This window comes from Alligator mississippiensis, chromosome 1 (assembly GCF_030867095.1).
Source record: "Alligator mississippiensis isolate rAllMis1 chromosome 1, rAllMis1, whole genome shotgun sequence".
NCBI lineage: Eukaryota > Metazoa > Chordata > Crocodylia > Alligatoridae > Alligator > Alligator mississippiensis.
In genome coordinates this window covers 232,854,510-232,872,269 of record NC_081824.1, presented here as the reverse complement: position 1 = coordinate 232,872,269, position 17,760 = coordinate 232,854,510, and the positions used below count along the sequence as shown (strand labels likewise).

Below are 17,760 nucleotides of genomic sequence, written 5' to 3'. Positions count from 1 at the left end.
GCTTGTGCTCCTACTGACTGATGGATTCCTTGCATACGTGACCTAGGTGGCCTCCTGAACATGCTCTCTACTTCACCTTCCAAAAAGCTGACTGGGCATTGGCCCAACCTCCCAGAAACCTTACCCAGCCTCCTGATCTTGTGCTCTGCCTGACCCTCTGGACCCTCCACTTGGTTCCCCAGACAGATCTCCTGGCTTCTGACTTCCTGGCCTGAAGTAACCCCCAGACCTGGCTTCCCACAGCCTGAAATCATACCGGCCTAACAGAGTTGCCAGGTGTGCACACCTGTTCCTGACCTCTCTGCCCCCATTATTCATGCAGCGGGATACAGGGGTAATGGGCAATGGTTTATTTCAGAAGCAAGGTATAATTCCTGTAACATATAGAGGACATGGAGTCTCCCCAAGGGAATGAACAGAAACCAGGCCCTGTAGCTCCGGCACTTGGGCACGACCAGAGCCTGCTTTGCAAAGAGCAGGGGGCGCCCAGTCTGTGCCTGGGCAGGGGCAGTCACTGCAGGATGGCAGTCTCATTTCCAGGGGCCTGTGATGCTCCTATGGCCATACACACCGTTGCCTCTTAGGACTTTCTCTTTTCCCAAGTGGTTGCCATCACATGCTCAAAATACAAACCAAGAAAGTGGGATCTGGGGATGTAAGCAGAAGGGCCCTGCCCATGTCTGTTGGCTCCAGTACAGGCAGCTTCATTGCTGGGGTGAGAGATCCAGGAAACAGGCACACACACAAAAGTCCAGAGCGGGCAGAAAGAAATGATGTTTTCCTGTGTCTATGTAGCATCTCAGGCTGGCATTCCCACTTTTTTTCCCATTAATGTCTCTCTACTTTTTTCCCTTCTCACAAATGCAAAAGTGAGTTTCTCCACAGCCTCCAGGCTTAGCTTTCCCACCTTGGACATAGGCACAAACTCTGCCCTGATCATTCTGATGACTGAGATCTTGGAGATCAAACCTGGAACAGAAGTGCAAAGTTTATGGTTCATGTCTGTCCCCCCTGAGCTCACCATACCAAGACACAGGGCTGGGGGCTCTCTGTGCTGGTTGTACTGACACTGGGCAATGCTGAACAACGATTTAACAGAAGGAGCATCAGGGATGCTTTTCTGCTCAAGGCCAGAAGTGATTGGGTGAGACTAGATGTTCCCAGCACAGAATCCCTGCACTTCCATGGCACACTGTACAAGACAGGGTGTACTAAAAATCACACTCTGGACATCTGCACCCCTTCCTCACCTAATCTCCCCCCTGCCAGAAATTGTTCCTGGAATGAAACATGTTGAACATTTTTTTTAATCTGCTGATTGATTTTCCCAGAGGGGTCCCCATTCCCATAATGAGTGAGAGAAAAGCCTCCATACTCTCATATGTAAACCACAGATCACCTGAGTGTAGGCAGCATCCATAGTAGAAATTCATGTACCAGGTTTCTCTTCAGTATATCACCTCCCCTTTCTCACCATCTCATGTCCCATAGCAATGATAAAATGCTGTGAACCCTTGCACAATCCCAAATGGCTGCCCTTTACAAGGTGATTATGGATCTTAAAACAGACATTTTTTAAAGAGAAAGAAGTTATGTTAGTAAGATGAGGAGGTGTCATGGCTTTGGTCCTACCCTCTGCTGTTGCACTAACAGGCTTCCCAAGGCCACCCCACACCAGTTTCTGTTGGGCTTACAAACAATAGGTCTGTGTGTGCTGAGTCGAGATGAAAGGTCCCTAACATCTTTAAAGACTTGTATTTGATCAGACCACAGCTCTGCAAGAGCATTGGGAAATAGGAGTTTGCCAAAGGGAGGTGGGGGGCTGTTTGGGACCTGTGCTGGGGGTGGGGTCTATTGCCAGATGAATCTCTGGCAACGTTCAAGACCCCACTTGTTTGGTGCAGCCTGAAGCTCCCACTTCCATGGTGAACTGCATACCGCTGCGAGTGATGTACGCTGGTGCAGAGGTGAGGTCATCCTAGTGACACAGACTTACAGGCCAGAGGAGAGAGCTGTGTTGTCTTCCCAGACCCACTTCCTGGATCCAGGATCATATGACAGTCCAATCCAGAATGGGTAGTACCAGAGAACACCTTTACGATTTTCATAATATTGATATAATTCTTGTTTTATGAAATCCTAAAATGGAGAGAAGGTGAATTCTGTCAGCTGTTAGGGAGTGCAAATGCCTTGAAAATGCTAGCAGGGTCTTGGCTGTTCCCTACATACAGTACCCATGCAGACCTCAGTGCAGAGATCACCCCTTTAGATAATACTGGGTTCTCACTTCCGGGGTTACAACCTGTTCGCTCACCTACTCATTACCTCCAAAACCCAAGTCTGTTCTGGCTGATATATTCAAAATTGCAGTCCAGAACTTTTGGATGCAAGGAAAATCCCATTAACATGTGTGGAGATAGTTCAGGGTGATGGTAAGAGCCCAAATAATGATATTCTCCCAAAACTCCCAATGGGAATGGCCCAGGGGCCCAGTCTTTGCTATGCCAAAGGTTACAATGCAGCCTTGGATATTTCCTTAGGCCACAGTTTTCCCCTTCAGTAGTGTGCTCAGCTACCAGCCAAATCAGACCACTGCACAGCTCCTAAGATGGAGGTTGAACCGACTGAGGAGGTGGAGGGTGCTACAGAACCACACATTGAGGCTTTGGATATTTTCTGCTCACAGAGTCCAGATCCAGACCTGTATGTGCATGCAGTTTGTGGCAGGCAAACCTCCTGTGGTGTCATAAACCTCATGCGTTACACACTAAACCAGGTATGGTACTGCTAATTTACAGTGCTGGGACAAAATTTGCTACCGGGATTTCCCAGCAGCAAAAAACAAAACAAAAACAAACAAACAAAAAAAGCACGTGAATAAAAAGCAATGCCAAGCACAGCAGTGTGCTGTATGCCAGGACACGAGAAGATGTGAGGGTTGCCTACTCCTCCATGTCCATGTGCTGCTAAGCCCACTCGCTGGGGCACCTTGCACTCCAGCCAGCTGCTCTCTGGATGGCTGAGATACAGTGAGGCTCAAGATGGGGAAGTAAATAGCTCTGGGCTACCAGCTCCCCTGTCTCCCCACGGCGCTCCCTGGCTGGCTGGGGCACAGCATGCCTCAGCGTGGGGACTCCCTGCTGGCTAACCTCATGCTGAGGCACCCTGTGCCCAGCCACCAACACCCACCTTCCCCACAACAGATTGAGTATTGAGACGTGTCCTACAGCAAAGCTCATGAGCAGGGACATGCTCATTCAGCTAGACATTTTGCACTGATATAATGTTACAGGAAGCATACACTTACCAGCTCTTTTCTCTTCTGAGTGCTGAGCAGCCGGGCAGACTGAGACATGCAGGAGGATTTACAATGTTCCCAAGTTCCTTTCTCAGGAGAAAAGAGATAGGACCTGCCCTCAGCAGTAGCCCACTGTGCTGGACACTTCTGCCCTGGAACAAACACATTACAGAGAAGCTTACCCCATCCCCCATCACACCAGTGCTGGAGACTTTGCTGTCTGCAGAGGGATTTCATGCTGCCTTCTTCCTTCACCTCCTATCTGGGGACAGGAGGTGACGTCTTGACCCCAGTACTGAGAGGTGGCAAGAGACAGGAACGCCAGGCCCTGACTGAAAGGTGTCAGCCTCAAAATGAAATCAGTACAGTGATGCCTGCTGTGGCCTGGGGACGTGGTTTTCCATCTTCTGAAACCTCCTGAGTGGTGAAACCATTTTCCTATCCTGAATAAAGGTAAAATCACGGGCATTTTTATCATCTCATAACCCCAAATCATTCTGTGTTTGGGTCACTCAAATATTTCCACATTTTGAAAGCATTCCATTTCAATTTTTACCTACTTTAACAATTTTCCCCCTAATCTTCCATAATTTGAAAAGAGACCTCATGCCCTAAAGACCAAGTCTCCCCCCCCCCCCACCTTTATGTAATATCAAGCCTTTCTTTTGAACAAGATCCAACATTTTTTCCCAACATTTCTTTGAAGAGGACAAGTTTGTGGCCATGATTTTGTCCCTCTCACACAGAAACACTTTGTTGAATAGCCACAGATCTGCATTTCCTGAAGATCTGCAGGAGAAAGTGTATGGCCAGGAAGTATCTAGGGAAGCCCCAGCCACTCCTGCTAAATTCACTGACATCTTCAGGACCAGGGCTGTGGCCAGAACTAGGGCCAGGTGGGAGGAAATCCATCCTTGGAGGAAGCCCTGGACTATCCCAAGCTGAAACCAACAGGAAAGTGGAGTGAGTCAGACTGGGAAGCAGGACATTGAGGAGTGCCCATTCCTCACTCCTTGCCGCAAGTGGGGCCGCAAGACATCTCTGTGAGATTTGTGAACATACTGGAGGAAAGGAGATACAAAGGAAAAGGATCCAATCTCAAAAGATTGGAAAGCTGGGCTGAAGCTTCATATATTTCATAGACATTAGGGGTGGAAGGGACCTTGCTAGATCACCGAGTCCAGCCCACTACCAAAGGCAGGAAGTCTGCTGGAGTCAAATGATCCCAGCAGGAAAAGCATCCAAACACCTCTAAAATGAATCCAGAGTAGCTGGTTGCACCACCTCTGGAACACTTGGACTGTAAAGAATATTTTTCTCATGTCCAATCCAAATCGTCCTTCCAGAAATTTGTGGCCTTTAGAACTTGCTATCCCTTGGGGCGCTCTGGTGACAACTGTTCACCCAGATCCTGGTGCACACCCCTTATCTACTTATAGGATGTCACCAAGTCCCCCCTGAGCCTTCTCTTCAGCAGGCTGAATAATCTCATGTCTCTAAAAATATTATGTTCAATGCTGACAAATACAAGGTGCTGCACCTCAGAAAAATAATCAAAAATATGAAAATAAAATGGGTGACACCTAGGTGGATGGCAGCACTATGGAGCAGGATCCGGGAGTCTTGGCAGATCAAAGATTCAGTCTGATTCTGCAGTGTGATGCAGCTTCACAGAAGGCAAATGCGGCTTCGGATGTCTCACTAGAAACATTAGGTCGAAGACATGGGAAGTGATAGTGCCTTCACTTGACACTGGTTAGGCCTCCTCTAGGGTACTGTGTGCAGCTTTGGGCTCCGTGCTTTGAAAAGGATGTGGGGAAGGTAGAGCGGGTCCAAAGACAGGTGACAAAGATAATAAAGAGCTTGGAAAGCAAGCCATGTGTAGAAAGGCTAAAGGAGCTAGGCGTGTTTAGCTTGTGGGAAAGGCATTAAAGGGGGACCTAAATATACATATCCTGCTATTTCATCATTTACCTGTATCACCAGGATGTTCATCTGGAATTTTGGGAAGGCCTGGCTGCTGGCTTGGGCAGGACGGTGGCAGTTCACTGCTGTTTCCCTTTCTTGGGCTGAGCTCCATGACTAAAATTTCAGAAGACCACAACAGTGTTACAGCAGTTCTGACATTCTCTGATTATAGTGACAAAAAGGACCTGATAATACTAATACAATTCACAGTTACTGTTTGAAGTCTTCAGATAGAACATTTTTTCCAGTGAGGGAAATAATGGTGATTTCTCAATAGTGAGCCCCTCTGCAGAACACTTCCATTTTGACACCTCAGAAAAATAATCAAAAATATGAAAATAAAATGGGCGACACCTAGGTGGATGGCAGCACTATGGAGCAGGATCTGGGAGTCTTCGCAGATCACAGACCTACTCTGATTCTGGAGCGTGATGCAGCTTCACAGAAGGCAAATGCGGCTCGGGATGTCTCAGTAGAAACATTAGGTTGAAAACATGGGAAGTGATAGTGCCTCTACTTGACACTGGGTAGACCTCCTCTAGGGTGGTGTGTGCAGCTTTGGACTCCGTTCTTTGAAAAGGACTTGGAAAAGTTAGAGAGGGTCCAGAGGCAGGTGACAAAGATGATGAAGGTTTTGGAAAGTCAGCCATGCTGGAAAGGCTGAAGGAGCTAGGCATGTTTAACTTGTGGGAAAGGTATTAAAGGGGGACCTGACAGCCATTTTGAAATACCTGAAAGGTTGCCACAAAGAAGGGGGAATGCATTTTTTCTCTCTTGCTGCAAAGAGGAGGATTCAGACCAATGGCTTGAAATTGCAGCAAAGTAGGTTTAGATCGGATATCCAGAAAAAAAAAAGTTCTTGACTGTTAGATTAGTGAGGCAGTGGAATATACTGTTGAGGGGAGTTGTGGACTCTCAGTCACTGGAGGCATTCGAGGAGAAATCGCACAACCACTGGTCAGGGATGATGGAGGCATGGCTACGCCTAGATTCTGCTATGGGTATTACCCATGTTTCTGGGCTTTTCTGGTTCCTGTATTAGTCTGGGAGGGAATTCTTCCCCTGCCCCCCCCCCCCCCATACCTGTTTCCTATATGAGTCAGGGTTTCTTTACGCCTTCCACAGGGTTATTGGCTGTCGGCTGCACCCAAGGCTGAGGATTTGGACTGCAATGTGCCAGTGGTCCTGCTGGGACTTAAAGCTGGAGGTTTCTGGCTAGAGGGTCTTGCCCCTGCTCTCAGGGTCAGACTGATCACTGTATCTGGGGTCAGGAAGGAAGATGGGTATGGACTGTGGCAAGGGGGTTGCCTTCCTGTGTAGTTGGGGGCATAGCTCTGTTTCTGGGACCTCTTGAGCACATATATACAACCTTTGGAGAAGCAGGGCATTGGGTGCTGTAGCCCTGGGGTGGCAGGTTAGGGTATTATGCCTAGTGGTTGTGTCAGGGTTGACTGAATTGTTTTCCTAAGAGGTTAGAAAAGGGATTTGTATAGGATGGTTTGGATAGGGATGCTGCTGCCTCAGGCAGGGGGTTGGACTAGATGAACTAAGGAGGTCCTTTCCCACCCTAATTTTCTGTGATTCTTTCCCTTCTTCAAGGTCAACATGTTTCAGAGGGCGAGGCAACACTCTGCGGTACAAGGACAGTCTCTCAGATAGGTCTGGATCTTACTTGAATGTACATCTCCTGCTATTCCATCATTTACCTGTATCACCACGCTGTTCCTCCGAAATTTCTGGATGGCCTGGCTGCTGGCTTGGGTACGACGGTGGCTGCTCACTGCTGTTTCCCTTTCCTGGGCTGAGCTCCATGACTAAAATTTCAGAAGACCACAACAGTGTTATAACAGAGTTTCACAGGTCTGACATTCTCTGATTGTAGTGACAAAAAGGACCTGATAATAAAATACAATCCACAGTTACTGCTTGAAGTCTTCAGATAGACCGTTTTTTCCAGTGAGGGAAATAATGATGATTTCTCAATAGTGAGCCCCTCTGCAGAACACTTCCATTTTGACACCTCAGAAAAATAATCAAAAATACGAAAATAAAATGGGTGACACCTAGGTGGATGGCAGCACTATGGAGCAGGATCTGGGAGTCTTGGCAGATCAAAGACTCAGTCTGATTCTGCAGTGTGATGCAGCTTCACAGAAGGCACATGCAACTTCAGATGTCTCACTAGAAACATTAGTTCGAAGACATAGGAAGTGATAGTGCCTCTACTTGACACTGGTTAGACCTGCTCTTGGGTACTGTGTGCAGCTTTGGGCTCTATGATTTCAAACGGATGTGGAGAAAGTAGAGAGGATCCAAAGGCTGGTGACAAAGATGATGAAGGGTTTGGGAAGGAAGCCATGCCTGGAAACGCTGAAGGAGCTAGGCGTGTTTAGCCTGTGGGAAAGGCATTAAAGGGGGACTTGACAGCCATATAGAAATACCTGGAAGGCTTTTTTCAAGGGGTTGGACTAGATGAACTAAGGAGGTCCTTTCCCACCCTAATTTTCTATGATTCTTTCCCTTCTTCAAAGTCAACATGTTTCAGGGGGCAAGGCAACACTCTGCAGTACAAGGACAGTCTTTGTCCCAGATAGGTCTGGATCTTACTTGAATGTACATGTCCTTCTATTCCATCATTTACCTGTATCACCAGGCTGTTTATCTTGAATTTTGGGAAGGCCTGGCTGCTGGCCTGAGCAGGAAGTCAGCGGCTCGCTGTTGTTTCCTTTTCCTTGGCTGAGCTTCGTAACTAAAATTTCAGAACACCACAACATTGTTATAGCAGAGTTTCACAGATCTGACATTATCTGATTAGTGACAAAAAGGAACTGATAATACTAATACAATCCACAGTTATTGCTTGAAGTATTCAGATAGAGCATTTTTTCCACTGAGGGAAATAAGGAAAACATCATGGCCATTATTACAAGAAATAATGGCCACAAGCTAGCAGAGAGCAGATTTAGACTGGACATTAGGAAGAACTTCACAGTTAGAGTGGCCAAGGTCTGGAATGGGCTCCCAAGGGAGGTGGTGCTCTCCCCTACCCTGCGGGTCTTCAAGAGGAGGTTAGATAAGCATCTAGCTGGGGTCATCTAAACCCAGCACTCTTTCCTGCCTATGCAGGGGGTCGGACTCGATGATCTATTGAGGTCCCTTCCAACCCTAACATGTATGAATCTATGAATAAGGGTGATTTCTCAATAGTGAGCCCCTCTATAGAACACTTCCATTTTGACATCACATGTGCTTGATCTCTAACAGATCTGCAATGGAAACCTGCCAGGTCTCCTGCTAGCTCACCTTTCTACCTGCCTCCCTGTTTGTTTATATGGAGGTCTAAGGGGTGGCCCAGACCCTCTGGCTCCATTGGTAGAAGCATTGGGTCAAGGGTGTGATCATTTCTACACTTTCCAATGTCTTCCTTGAGCAGGGCAGTCCTAGATATAAGACTCCTGGAGCGTCCAAGTTTTACAAAAAATAAAACGAAACCAGAAGAAAGCATGCTGAGGGATTTCATTTCTTTAGGATGCTCCAGCTCTGGGCTTCATCTCCTCAATTTATCCAAAAACATTTCAAAACTACCATATTTTTTGTAGATGGCAAAGTTAGTACCTCTTCAACAGAAAACCACAAAAACCGAGGCATCTAGGTGATCACACACACTGTGGAAGCAGACAGAAATGAGTATTGCAAACCATGATGCAATTGTAACCTCAGAGCATTTGGGTCATAATGTCACTGCTCCTGTACAGTGTGATCCAGGGCAGGCTACAACAGTAATGGGGCATGTTCCCAGATACTGCAATTTTATGAGTGACCATCATAACTAGCTGAGAATTGTATACTGAAATTATTTCAATTGGTAAATGCATGTGCTGCAAAACTAGCACTTTCTGTAAGTATGAACATGCTGGTTTCCAGCTTTATGAATCAGGAAAAATCCCAGCATTTTGGCTTGATGAACCAAAGTGAAATGTTTTCTTTCCAGTTAGTTTGTCCGTAGTCTGCATCTATGTGGGGTAGCACAAGGACCTGGGACAATTACTATTGATTTTCCTACTGGCCATCTCTCCTCCCCTTCATCCAGGTACACACAGCTCACCTCATGTCTCTTTCCACACACTGCTCTCAATCCTCTGACTGAGATGCTTGGGGCATCATGGAGGTCAAAGGACAGTATATTCACCCTGGAGATGTAGTGCAACCTGGACAACCAGCAATGGGGACAACAGGTTGTAAAGGGGATCCTGCCCTGTTACTGAGAGAGAGAGAGATTGACAACTGTGCCACAACTGTGGCAGGCTGTGAGCTACAGGAGCATATCCAGGGTGAGTGCATTGTGTACTTGCTCCTCCCTTTGATCCCTGCACTGATCATTTTAAACCAAATGCCTGGGAGTGGCAGTAGCATTTGTAGTCAGGCAGTGCTGAGCGAGTTACTTGATTTCATGGCTCATTATAATCTACCTGATCCCTTCTAAATTTTTTGTTCCACGGGTGTTAATAACCCTCTCTTCTTTTTAATGCGCCTCATATTCCACCACTTGAGCTAGCTTTTGTGTTGCTTTCTGCCATCTGTTAACTGCTCCTCCTAATATAGCTCTGATTTCATAGCCTTTCAGATTGTTTATGACTCACTCCAATGAAGTTATGTCTGTTTGCTTCAACGTTAAACTGGGTAATACAGCCCCAGGCCCCTAGCATATTACTACAGCTTCTAGTTTATCCTTAACTGGAGAAACATATGTGTTGTTTTCTATGTTATGATGTCCCTCACCATCTGCACCCCACTTTCAAGATGCTAAATCTGCCCAAGTTTGGCTATACAAGCCCAGCTACAGAGGCAGAGAAGGGCAGTCTCATCTGGGCAGAGCTGGAAGTAGGAGCTCAGAGAGAAGCATTGCAGGGAACTGGAGACTGACTCTGGCTGTGCCTGCTGGAGGAGTTCCCTGCGCTGAACAGAGAAGCAATATGGGAGACTGGAGGCCCAGGAGGACCTGAGCTCAGAGAAGCCAGCAGAGTGGAGGAGAAGCCTGGGAGAGCTCAGAGGAAGGCCGCCAGCTGCACATGATTGTGTTTGGGATTTGCTCCATGTCATGGTTTAGGCTGTGAGGCCTGGGAGTGGCTGAAGGGGAGGAAATGAGACCACTGAAGAAGCCCCACAGAGGGGCTTCGATTATTGCAGAACTGGCAGCCTTCCAGGTGCCCTGGGAACCGTGACCAGGCTGTCAGAGCCTGACAGATGGTGCGGGACAGGGCACCTTGATTCTCAGTTCCACACTGAACATATCTAATTCCCCAAATTGAAGTAGGGATTTTGAGGCCTGTGGTTCTGTGTCATCTGGTATCCAAATACAGCTGTACTCTGATGCCAAGTCTCTGCTCTGTTTAGGGGTCATGGTTCATCCTGAAGAGGAAGGCACTTATTAAAGAAAATCACTGCAAGAACATGTAAGCCAGAAAGCTTTCACATAGCTTATGTTCCAGGTAACCCACCCCCATTTGCCAGGTCCCACCCCCTGCTTCATCTTGCATGCACCCCATGCAGACATTTAGTATTTCAGTGATATAGTGCAAATAATATAGCATTGCAGTCTCCTCCTAGAGCCATCAGAAAACACTACCTTGCCCTTCCAAAACATTACAAGAACTCCTGTCACATCTGCTGTGGCTCTTTCACCCTGAACTTACCCAGGTAACTCAAAACTCCTGTTGCTATCAACAAAACCAGACAGAGAATCCCAAGAGCAACTGTAGCACACTGCCATCGAGGAAGTAGAGCTGAAGGATATAATAAGAGAAATAAAAATAATATGGCATAAGTATTGAAATCTGCAAAACTATATAACATACCATGTAAACAAACAAACAAAAAAACCTCAGGAATTAAAATGGAGAAACCCTTGACTGGACATCCATACATATGTTTCCTAGAAATAGCTGTGACTGATGGGGAAAAATGCAGGTATCAGGGAAAGTGAACAGTGAGTGAAAGAGAAGTCTCTTGGTGCTACTGGACTTACCAGAATGAAGTTTTCCCCTCTCTGTGCTTGACATTAACACAGCTGTTTCATAAGGGCAAAGCAAGTCATGTATGTGCAGTTATGGAGTCCAAGACTACAAAAGCAGCAGTAAATGAACTACCGACTGAGGCAGGAATCCATACCAGTACTAGGGGTTAAAATACAAGTATGTTGGGAAATATACATGTCTGCGGTGTACTGGTAAAAGAATCACAAAGAAAGTGGCATCCAAACTAGCTATGAATGCTGACAATGCCACTGATACAAGTCGAAAATGCCATGTAGGAAAGTAAAGGATAATACAATTCAGCCCACAATAACGTCTAGATGCTGTTTTCACTAGAGCTTGTAGCCTGTCCCCTTTCTAATGATACCAGCTACAACATCTCTTCAGCCCTGACAGTGCTTTCCCAAACTATCTCCACCCCCTGGTCCCACAGCTCAATGTAGAAAACAACATGGAGCAGGTCAGTTCAGTGCATAGGTCACTGGTAGGAGGTGCAGTGGGGTGAACATGCCGCGCTGATGGGACCAGTGTCCCTCCTGATGGCTGACAGTGATGCTGTCGGTAGGGCTGGTGCCCCCCATGACAGGCCACTGCCGGCGGTCGCTTCTGCGGGTGCCCCCCCCTGGGATTCAGGAGGCATCATTCACTCATGGTTCAGTGTTGAACAAAGAAGCACTGGTTGTCACTTAGAAGTCCTAGTGATGCTCCCAGAAAAGGCAGCTCCATTGAAAACAGAATAGCTCAGATGTGGCTGTGCAGTGTGGTTGGGCACACTTGAGACAGGCTACTCCATGTTCTCTGGCCTGGGTTCCTGTCACACAAGCTAACTGTACAGTGAAAATATACAGAGAGCAGTACCTAGCTGAACGCCAGTCAGCTACCAAAGAGCAGGTGATATGCAGTGAAGCCAGTGACACTTCACCCTGTATTAAGTTCTTTTATGTCTCTACCCTAGTGCTGCCACACATAGATATAAGCCTCTTGGGGCAGAGGCTGTCTCTGTGCTCTGTGTTTGTACAGGGCAAATCACACTAATGGGGCTCTGGTCCATGACTAGAATTCCTACCTACTAAAACAATGAAAGTGATAAATATAAATATAATAAGGAAAAAAAAAAAGAGAGTTAAAAGCAATTGATAATATGTACAGGTTTCCCTCGATTTACACAGTACATGCATTCCCAGAGAATGGCACATAAATCAAATTTGCATAAAGTGAACCCACTTTACAATGTAACAAATAGGAATAGGTTCCCATGGCGGTGAGGGAGGGAGGGTAAGAGGCTGGGACTAACGAAGAGCCGGGGGTAGGGGTGCCATTCCTGGGCCTACACAAGGCAGCAAAGCAGAGGGAACAGAGCAGCACTCACCCCAGCCCCTGCTGCAACGGCCCTGGGAGCGGCCAGCACCAGCTGCCTGCAGCCACTGGGCTGCACCGTGCTCCACCTGTCCCCCTGTGCCTGGGCTCCACTTGTCCCCACTCACCTCTGCTCCTGGGCTGCGCTGTGCCCTGGTGCAGGCAGCTGGTGTTGGCCATGCTGAGACCAGTCTGGCACGTGCTGGGGTGAGCGTGGGCAAGTGGAGCCCCAGGCAGTGCAGGGCATGGCACTCACCCCAGTCCATGTTGTAGCAGTTCCGGGAGCAGCCAACGCCAGCTGCCTGCACCACGGCACAGAGCAGCCCAGAAGCAGAGGTGAGTGGGGATAGGTGAAGTACGGTGCAGCCCAGTGGCTACAGGCAGCTGGTGCCGGCTGCTTCTGGGGCTACTGCAGCATGGGCTGTGGTGAGTGCCACGCTCTGCTCTGCCCAAGGATCCACTTGTCTGCACTCACTCCAGCCTGTGGTAGAGTGGCCCCAGGAGCAGCGAACATCAGCTGCCTGCACCAGGGCATGGTGAAGCTCAGGAGCTGGGGTGAGCCCAGGTGCAGGGGTACAGGCAGAGCACGGTGCAGCCCAGTAGTTGCAGGCCGCTGGCAACAGCTACTCCCAGGGCTGCTGCAGCCAGGGCTGGGGTGAGTGGGGCCATGGTCCTTTTGCCTCCCCACACAGACTTACCTGCTTGAGCAGGGAGAAGTCTATGCTGATTGCATAAGAGCGAATTTACCTCATGTATAACAAATTATGGGTCTAAAGATGCTCAACGCAAAGTTCAAATTCGCGTATAAAGAACCCCATAATTTGAGGGACACCTGTATTAATAAAGCTGAGGAAGTATTTTTCATTGAACAATCTATTTGGTAAATGTTGCCTTCTTTTTCTGTCTGAGAGCATGCTGCCAAATGCTGCAGTACCACTATATTCCATAATGCTGTCAAATGTCTGGGACAAAAATGTCTTCATTTGCAGACCACTCAGCCACAGTTTGTCCTATATACTTTAAACCTACACTGCTTTGCCTATTGTTTCTGTTCCCTGATCGGGTGACAAGTCATTTTCCAGCATAATTTAAACAGTGAATTTTACAGAAAAATACATTAACCACAATCATTTTTTTGTGAAACAGCCATGCTCCAAACTGAGATGTGATTAGGAGAAGTCCCAAATAATTGTCAAAGGGCAGATAAAGTGCCCATCTGTAAGAAAGGGAAGGAGAAGGATCCAGGGAACTACAGACCAGTCAGCTTCACTTCAATTCCTGGAAAAATCATGGAGCCAGTCCTCAAGGAATTCATTTCAAAGCACTTGGAGGAGAAGAAGGTGATTAGGAACACTCAGCATGGAGTCACCAAGGGCAAATCATGCCTCACCAACCTTATTACCTTCTATGATGAGACGACTGGCTCTGTGAGTGAGAGGAGAACACTGGATATGATATACATGGACTTTAGCAAGGCTTCTGATATGGTATCCCACAACAGTCTTGCAATCCAGCTAAGGAATTATGGGTTGGATGAATGGAGGGTGAGGGGAATCAAAAAATGGCTGTATTGTTGGGCTCAAAGGGTAGTAATCAATGCCTCAGTGTCTAGTTGGCAGCTGGTATCAAGTGGAGTGCCCCAGGGTCATTCCTGTGGCCAATTTTGTTCAATATCTTCATGAAAGACCCAGATAATGGGATGGAGTGCACACCTAGCAAGTCTGCAGTTGACACCAAACTGGAAGGAGTAGTAGCTATACTGGAGGGTCGGGCTAGAATTTAGAGAGATCTCAACAAATTGGAGGATTGATCCAAAATAAATCTTATGAGGTTTAATGAGAAGAAGTGAAAAGTCCTGCGATTAGGAGGGAACAATGCCATCCACTGGTGCAGGCCTGAGACTGATTGGCTAAGCAACAACTCTGAAGAAAAGGACATGGGCAGGGGGAGAGGGGGAAGGCTGGGGTGGTGTTTAGAGTGGATAATAAGCTGAAAATGAGCCAACAGTATGACATGGTTTAATGAAGGGTAATGACACACTGGGCTGCATTAGTAGTAGTCTTCAAGGCATATCAAAGGGAGTCATTATTCCTTTCTATCTGGCATTGGTGAAGCCACATCTGAAGTACTATGACCAGTTTATGCTATAGAAAGTCTCAGCTCAGATGATATAGTTGGGGATGGTCCTGCTTTGTGTTAGGGTGACAATACTTGGATCTTGGGGAGAATTGTGGCAGAAATGCCACCATCTGTCTCTCTCCAGAAATCTGTCCCTGTCAGCTTGGGGCACTGGGGTCGAATTCCTAAGGGAGGGATTTTCCTCCCTGCCTATGTGACAAAATCCTGGTGCCTAGGGTGTGGTCCCTCTGGTCACCTGAGTAGGGAGAGGGAAAAGCCTCTGCTCATCTGCCCAGGTAACCTGTGATGCTTTTTAAATTGGTTAGCTAATTGCCAACACTGCTGGTTACTATTGGACTGGGCTACTGAGGTCAGAAAGGCTATTTAAGGGCCTGGTCCAAGAAGAAGGAAGAGAAGCCATTTTTCCAGCATGGCACAAGCATCAGGGCACAGGGAGACAGTCTGATCCATCTGAAATGCTCTCTGTCTGGAAATCTCCAAACCAGATCTCTACCATCTTCTGAATGATACTTGTAAGTGTTTCTAGAGAGCTAGTCAGCTCACAGTGATGCATTTGCATATGAAATGGCTACCTCAGCCAGACTGTTTTGCTCAATGGTAATCCCTTGATAGTGCTTTACCTCTTACCCTATTCTACCGCATCCTGTTGGGAGCAATAAAGTTCTCCTTTGTGACTGGTGTAGGAGACTTATTGAGGGGTGGGTTTAATTATGCCTACGAGGCCCCTTGAGTCAGTGGATTAAGGGAGACTATCCTTTTTGGCCCCCGACTTGGGGAAGTGCCCCAAGTTCTTGTATTAGGTTGAGTACCCGTAGTACTATTAGGCCTGTGTTTTCCCGAGTACACAGGACCGAGACAGTTCCTTCTCGGGGTGGCGGCAGCACACGTTACCTCCAGACTCTGCGGTGGGGCTCGAAAGGGGGGCTGCCAGGGCTTAGGCACCCCTGGAGAGACAACTGGAGTCCGGAAGGTGGACAGGCATGGTGAGGTGGGAGGCTTAACAAAGGAGCTCCCCCTACTGGCAAGCATTAGATTTGCAGCTGGATAAAAGGCTATGACCTGTGGCCTAGCAAGCTGCTAACCACAAGGCAGAATAACATGTTAAAAGTAACATTGAAAGACACTTAGGCAACAATATAGTAGTGTTGTAAGATATATAGTTCATTATATAAAAGAAACAGGATGTAAACCCCTCGCTATCATTAGGAGATCAATCAAATTTTGCTTATGCCTGGCAACTGACTCCACAGCCCAGCCCCTGGCTTCTTTACTTTTCATTCCATCCAGGAAGAGCACACACCAACTGCTGAAACTTCCTTAGCCTGACGAAGGATTTTGAACCTGAAAGCTTGCTTAATAACTATTCTCCAACCATTTGGGTTGGTCTAATAAAAGATATCAAATTCACCCAAGGAACCTTGTCTGCCTGTGCTAAGCCAGACATTTGCTTATGTTAAGTAGCCATCCTAACTGTGTCAACCATTTTCTGAAAAAAGCAGCAAGTGTGTCTGTGTAAGTCTGTGTCCTGTGAATGAGGTGAAGGGATGGTTAAATGGAGGCTGGAACAAACCAGCTACAGTGAGTAACAAGCAAGGTACAGGGGACTTAGGTTGTGCCATATTTGTCTGTCTCTGTGTTTTAAAAGTCTGAAGTGCTGAAGTCAAGTTATTAGCTGAAAAATCTCAGCAGTTGAGAAAAGTAAAAGTAAGATTATTTCACTGATTGCTTGTGGAGGAAGGCTGGACCCTGAATCCTCCAGCAGGAGAAGGAAAGAAAAGCAGAAAATGTTTGGCAGAAGTTTGATTATTGGCTGTGAAGGAATTATGTGGCAAAAAGAAGAGCACTTGCATTCTAGGAGCAGTAAGTGGATAAAAGCTGCCAAACAGTGACTAAAAAATGAAACGGGTGAGATGTCCCATCAGGTACACATCACATGGCAGGTGGATTTAGCATGAAGGGCACAACATGAGTGCAACATGTATCTTATACTTACTGAGATAACAGGAAAGTGAGAGGACCAAAGCAGCTCAGAAACCAGACATGATTACCTTTATGTCTCCTTGATGGGCTTGGGCTGCCTCCAGCACCTCTGCTGCCTGCTTCCTGAAATCTTCGGCCTCTCTGCTGCTCAGCCTGGTTCTGAAACTTCAGCTCAGAGTAAGTTGTCATTTCCTTCTGTCTGACTGGTGAGGAAATGGGAACAGAGTTGAGACTTGGTTTGCAGACCTGATAGTACAGTGTGGTAGGGGTTAAGCAGGATCACAAAGTAGTCTATTATGCCATGCTGGGAGATGAGAATTGGCAGGGAAAGCCTCTACTTGAGATGACCATTGTGGTCTCTTCCACCCCAAGGATTCTGTGGTTCTCTTCAACCAGATCCTGAAAATCTAATATAAAACTGACTATGCAGCCTTAGGAAGGCTTGCTGCAGAGCCTTTGCTGAAGACAGCCTAAGAAAGCAGAGGCTGTCATTAAGCACACTAGGCACATTAAGTACACTAATTTCACCGATGCCAATTACCTTATACACAACTGATTCTTGTGGTCAGTTTAATCAGAAGCTTTAGAGCAGCCTGCTACCTACTCTAGAAGGGCTGAGCTATGATGAAAATGTTCTACGTACTTCTGAGAAAAAGAAAGGGGTTGATACAGAAAGTTGCCAAAGATCCTCAGCTAAAAGATCTCTGAGCTAAAATCTTCAAAAACATGAATTCTGAAGGGTAGTTGTGGCAAAAGGAAATCTCATCCCTTGTTCATTTTTTATGAAACTGTTTCATGAGAAAAAAAGTGGTTGATGTAACTGTAAATGTGCTGAAGGGTTTCCTCAGAGCTTGCAAGCTCAACCAGGGTGTTTGCAAGCTTGGGTTCCCCTCCACATTCTTAAGCTCCCCAGTGCAGGGATTCATTGACAGGGGGGACAGGGACAGGGGCAGGAGCTACTAAAGCAGGTTCTCTGGGGGAGCTAAA

General features: G+C 47.0%; 1 protein-coding gene and 1 long non-coding RNA gene across 2 annotated transcripts; both read right to left on the bottom strand.

Annotated features, from left to right (window-relative positions):
* Positions 1–350: 350 nt before the first annotated feature.
* Positions 351–3,598, bottom strand: LOC132250113 (oxidized low-density lipoprotein receptor 1-like). The gene is made up of 3 exons (XM_059726316.1): positions 3,308–3,598; positions 1,997–2,139; positions 351–969 (listed from the first exon to the last, which is right to left on the bottom strand). The coding sequence occupies exons 1-3, from the start codon at positions 3,533–3,535 to the stop codon at positions 840–842; spliced, it is 501 nt and encodes a 166-aa protein (XP_059582299.1). The 5' UTR covers positions 3,536–3,598; the 3' UTR covers positions 351–839.
* A 4,315-nt stretch (positions 3,599–7,913) lies between these two features.
* On the bottom strand, positions 7,914–17,237 carry LOC109281303 (uncharacterized). Its single transcript, XR_009461672.1, has 3 exons — positions 16,842–17,237; positions 10,960–11,049; positions 7,914–8,015 (listed from the first exon to the last, which is right to left on the bottom strand). It is a non-coding gene; the product is annotated as an uncharacterized LOC109281303 (long non-coding RNA).
* Positions 17,238–17,760: the final 523 nt, after the last annotated feature.

Bases quoted from the DNA above. Each gene is read 5' to 3' on its own strand.
- LOC132250113 (XM_059726316.1), bottom strand. From the start codon at position 3,535: ATGAAATCCCTCTGCAGACAGCAAAGTCTCCAGCACTGGTGTGATGGG. The intron at 2,140-3,307 runs GTAAGTGTATGC...TCTCCATTTTAG, and splicing joins CTCAGAAGAGAAAAGAGCTG to GATTTCATAAAACAAGAATT. The intron at 970-1,996 runs GTAAGTCTGTGT...CTTCTGTTCCAG, and splicing joins ACAGCTCTCTCCTCTGGCCT to GTTTGATCTCCAAGATCTCA.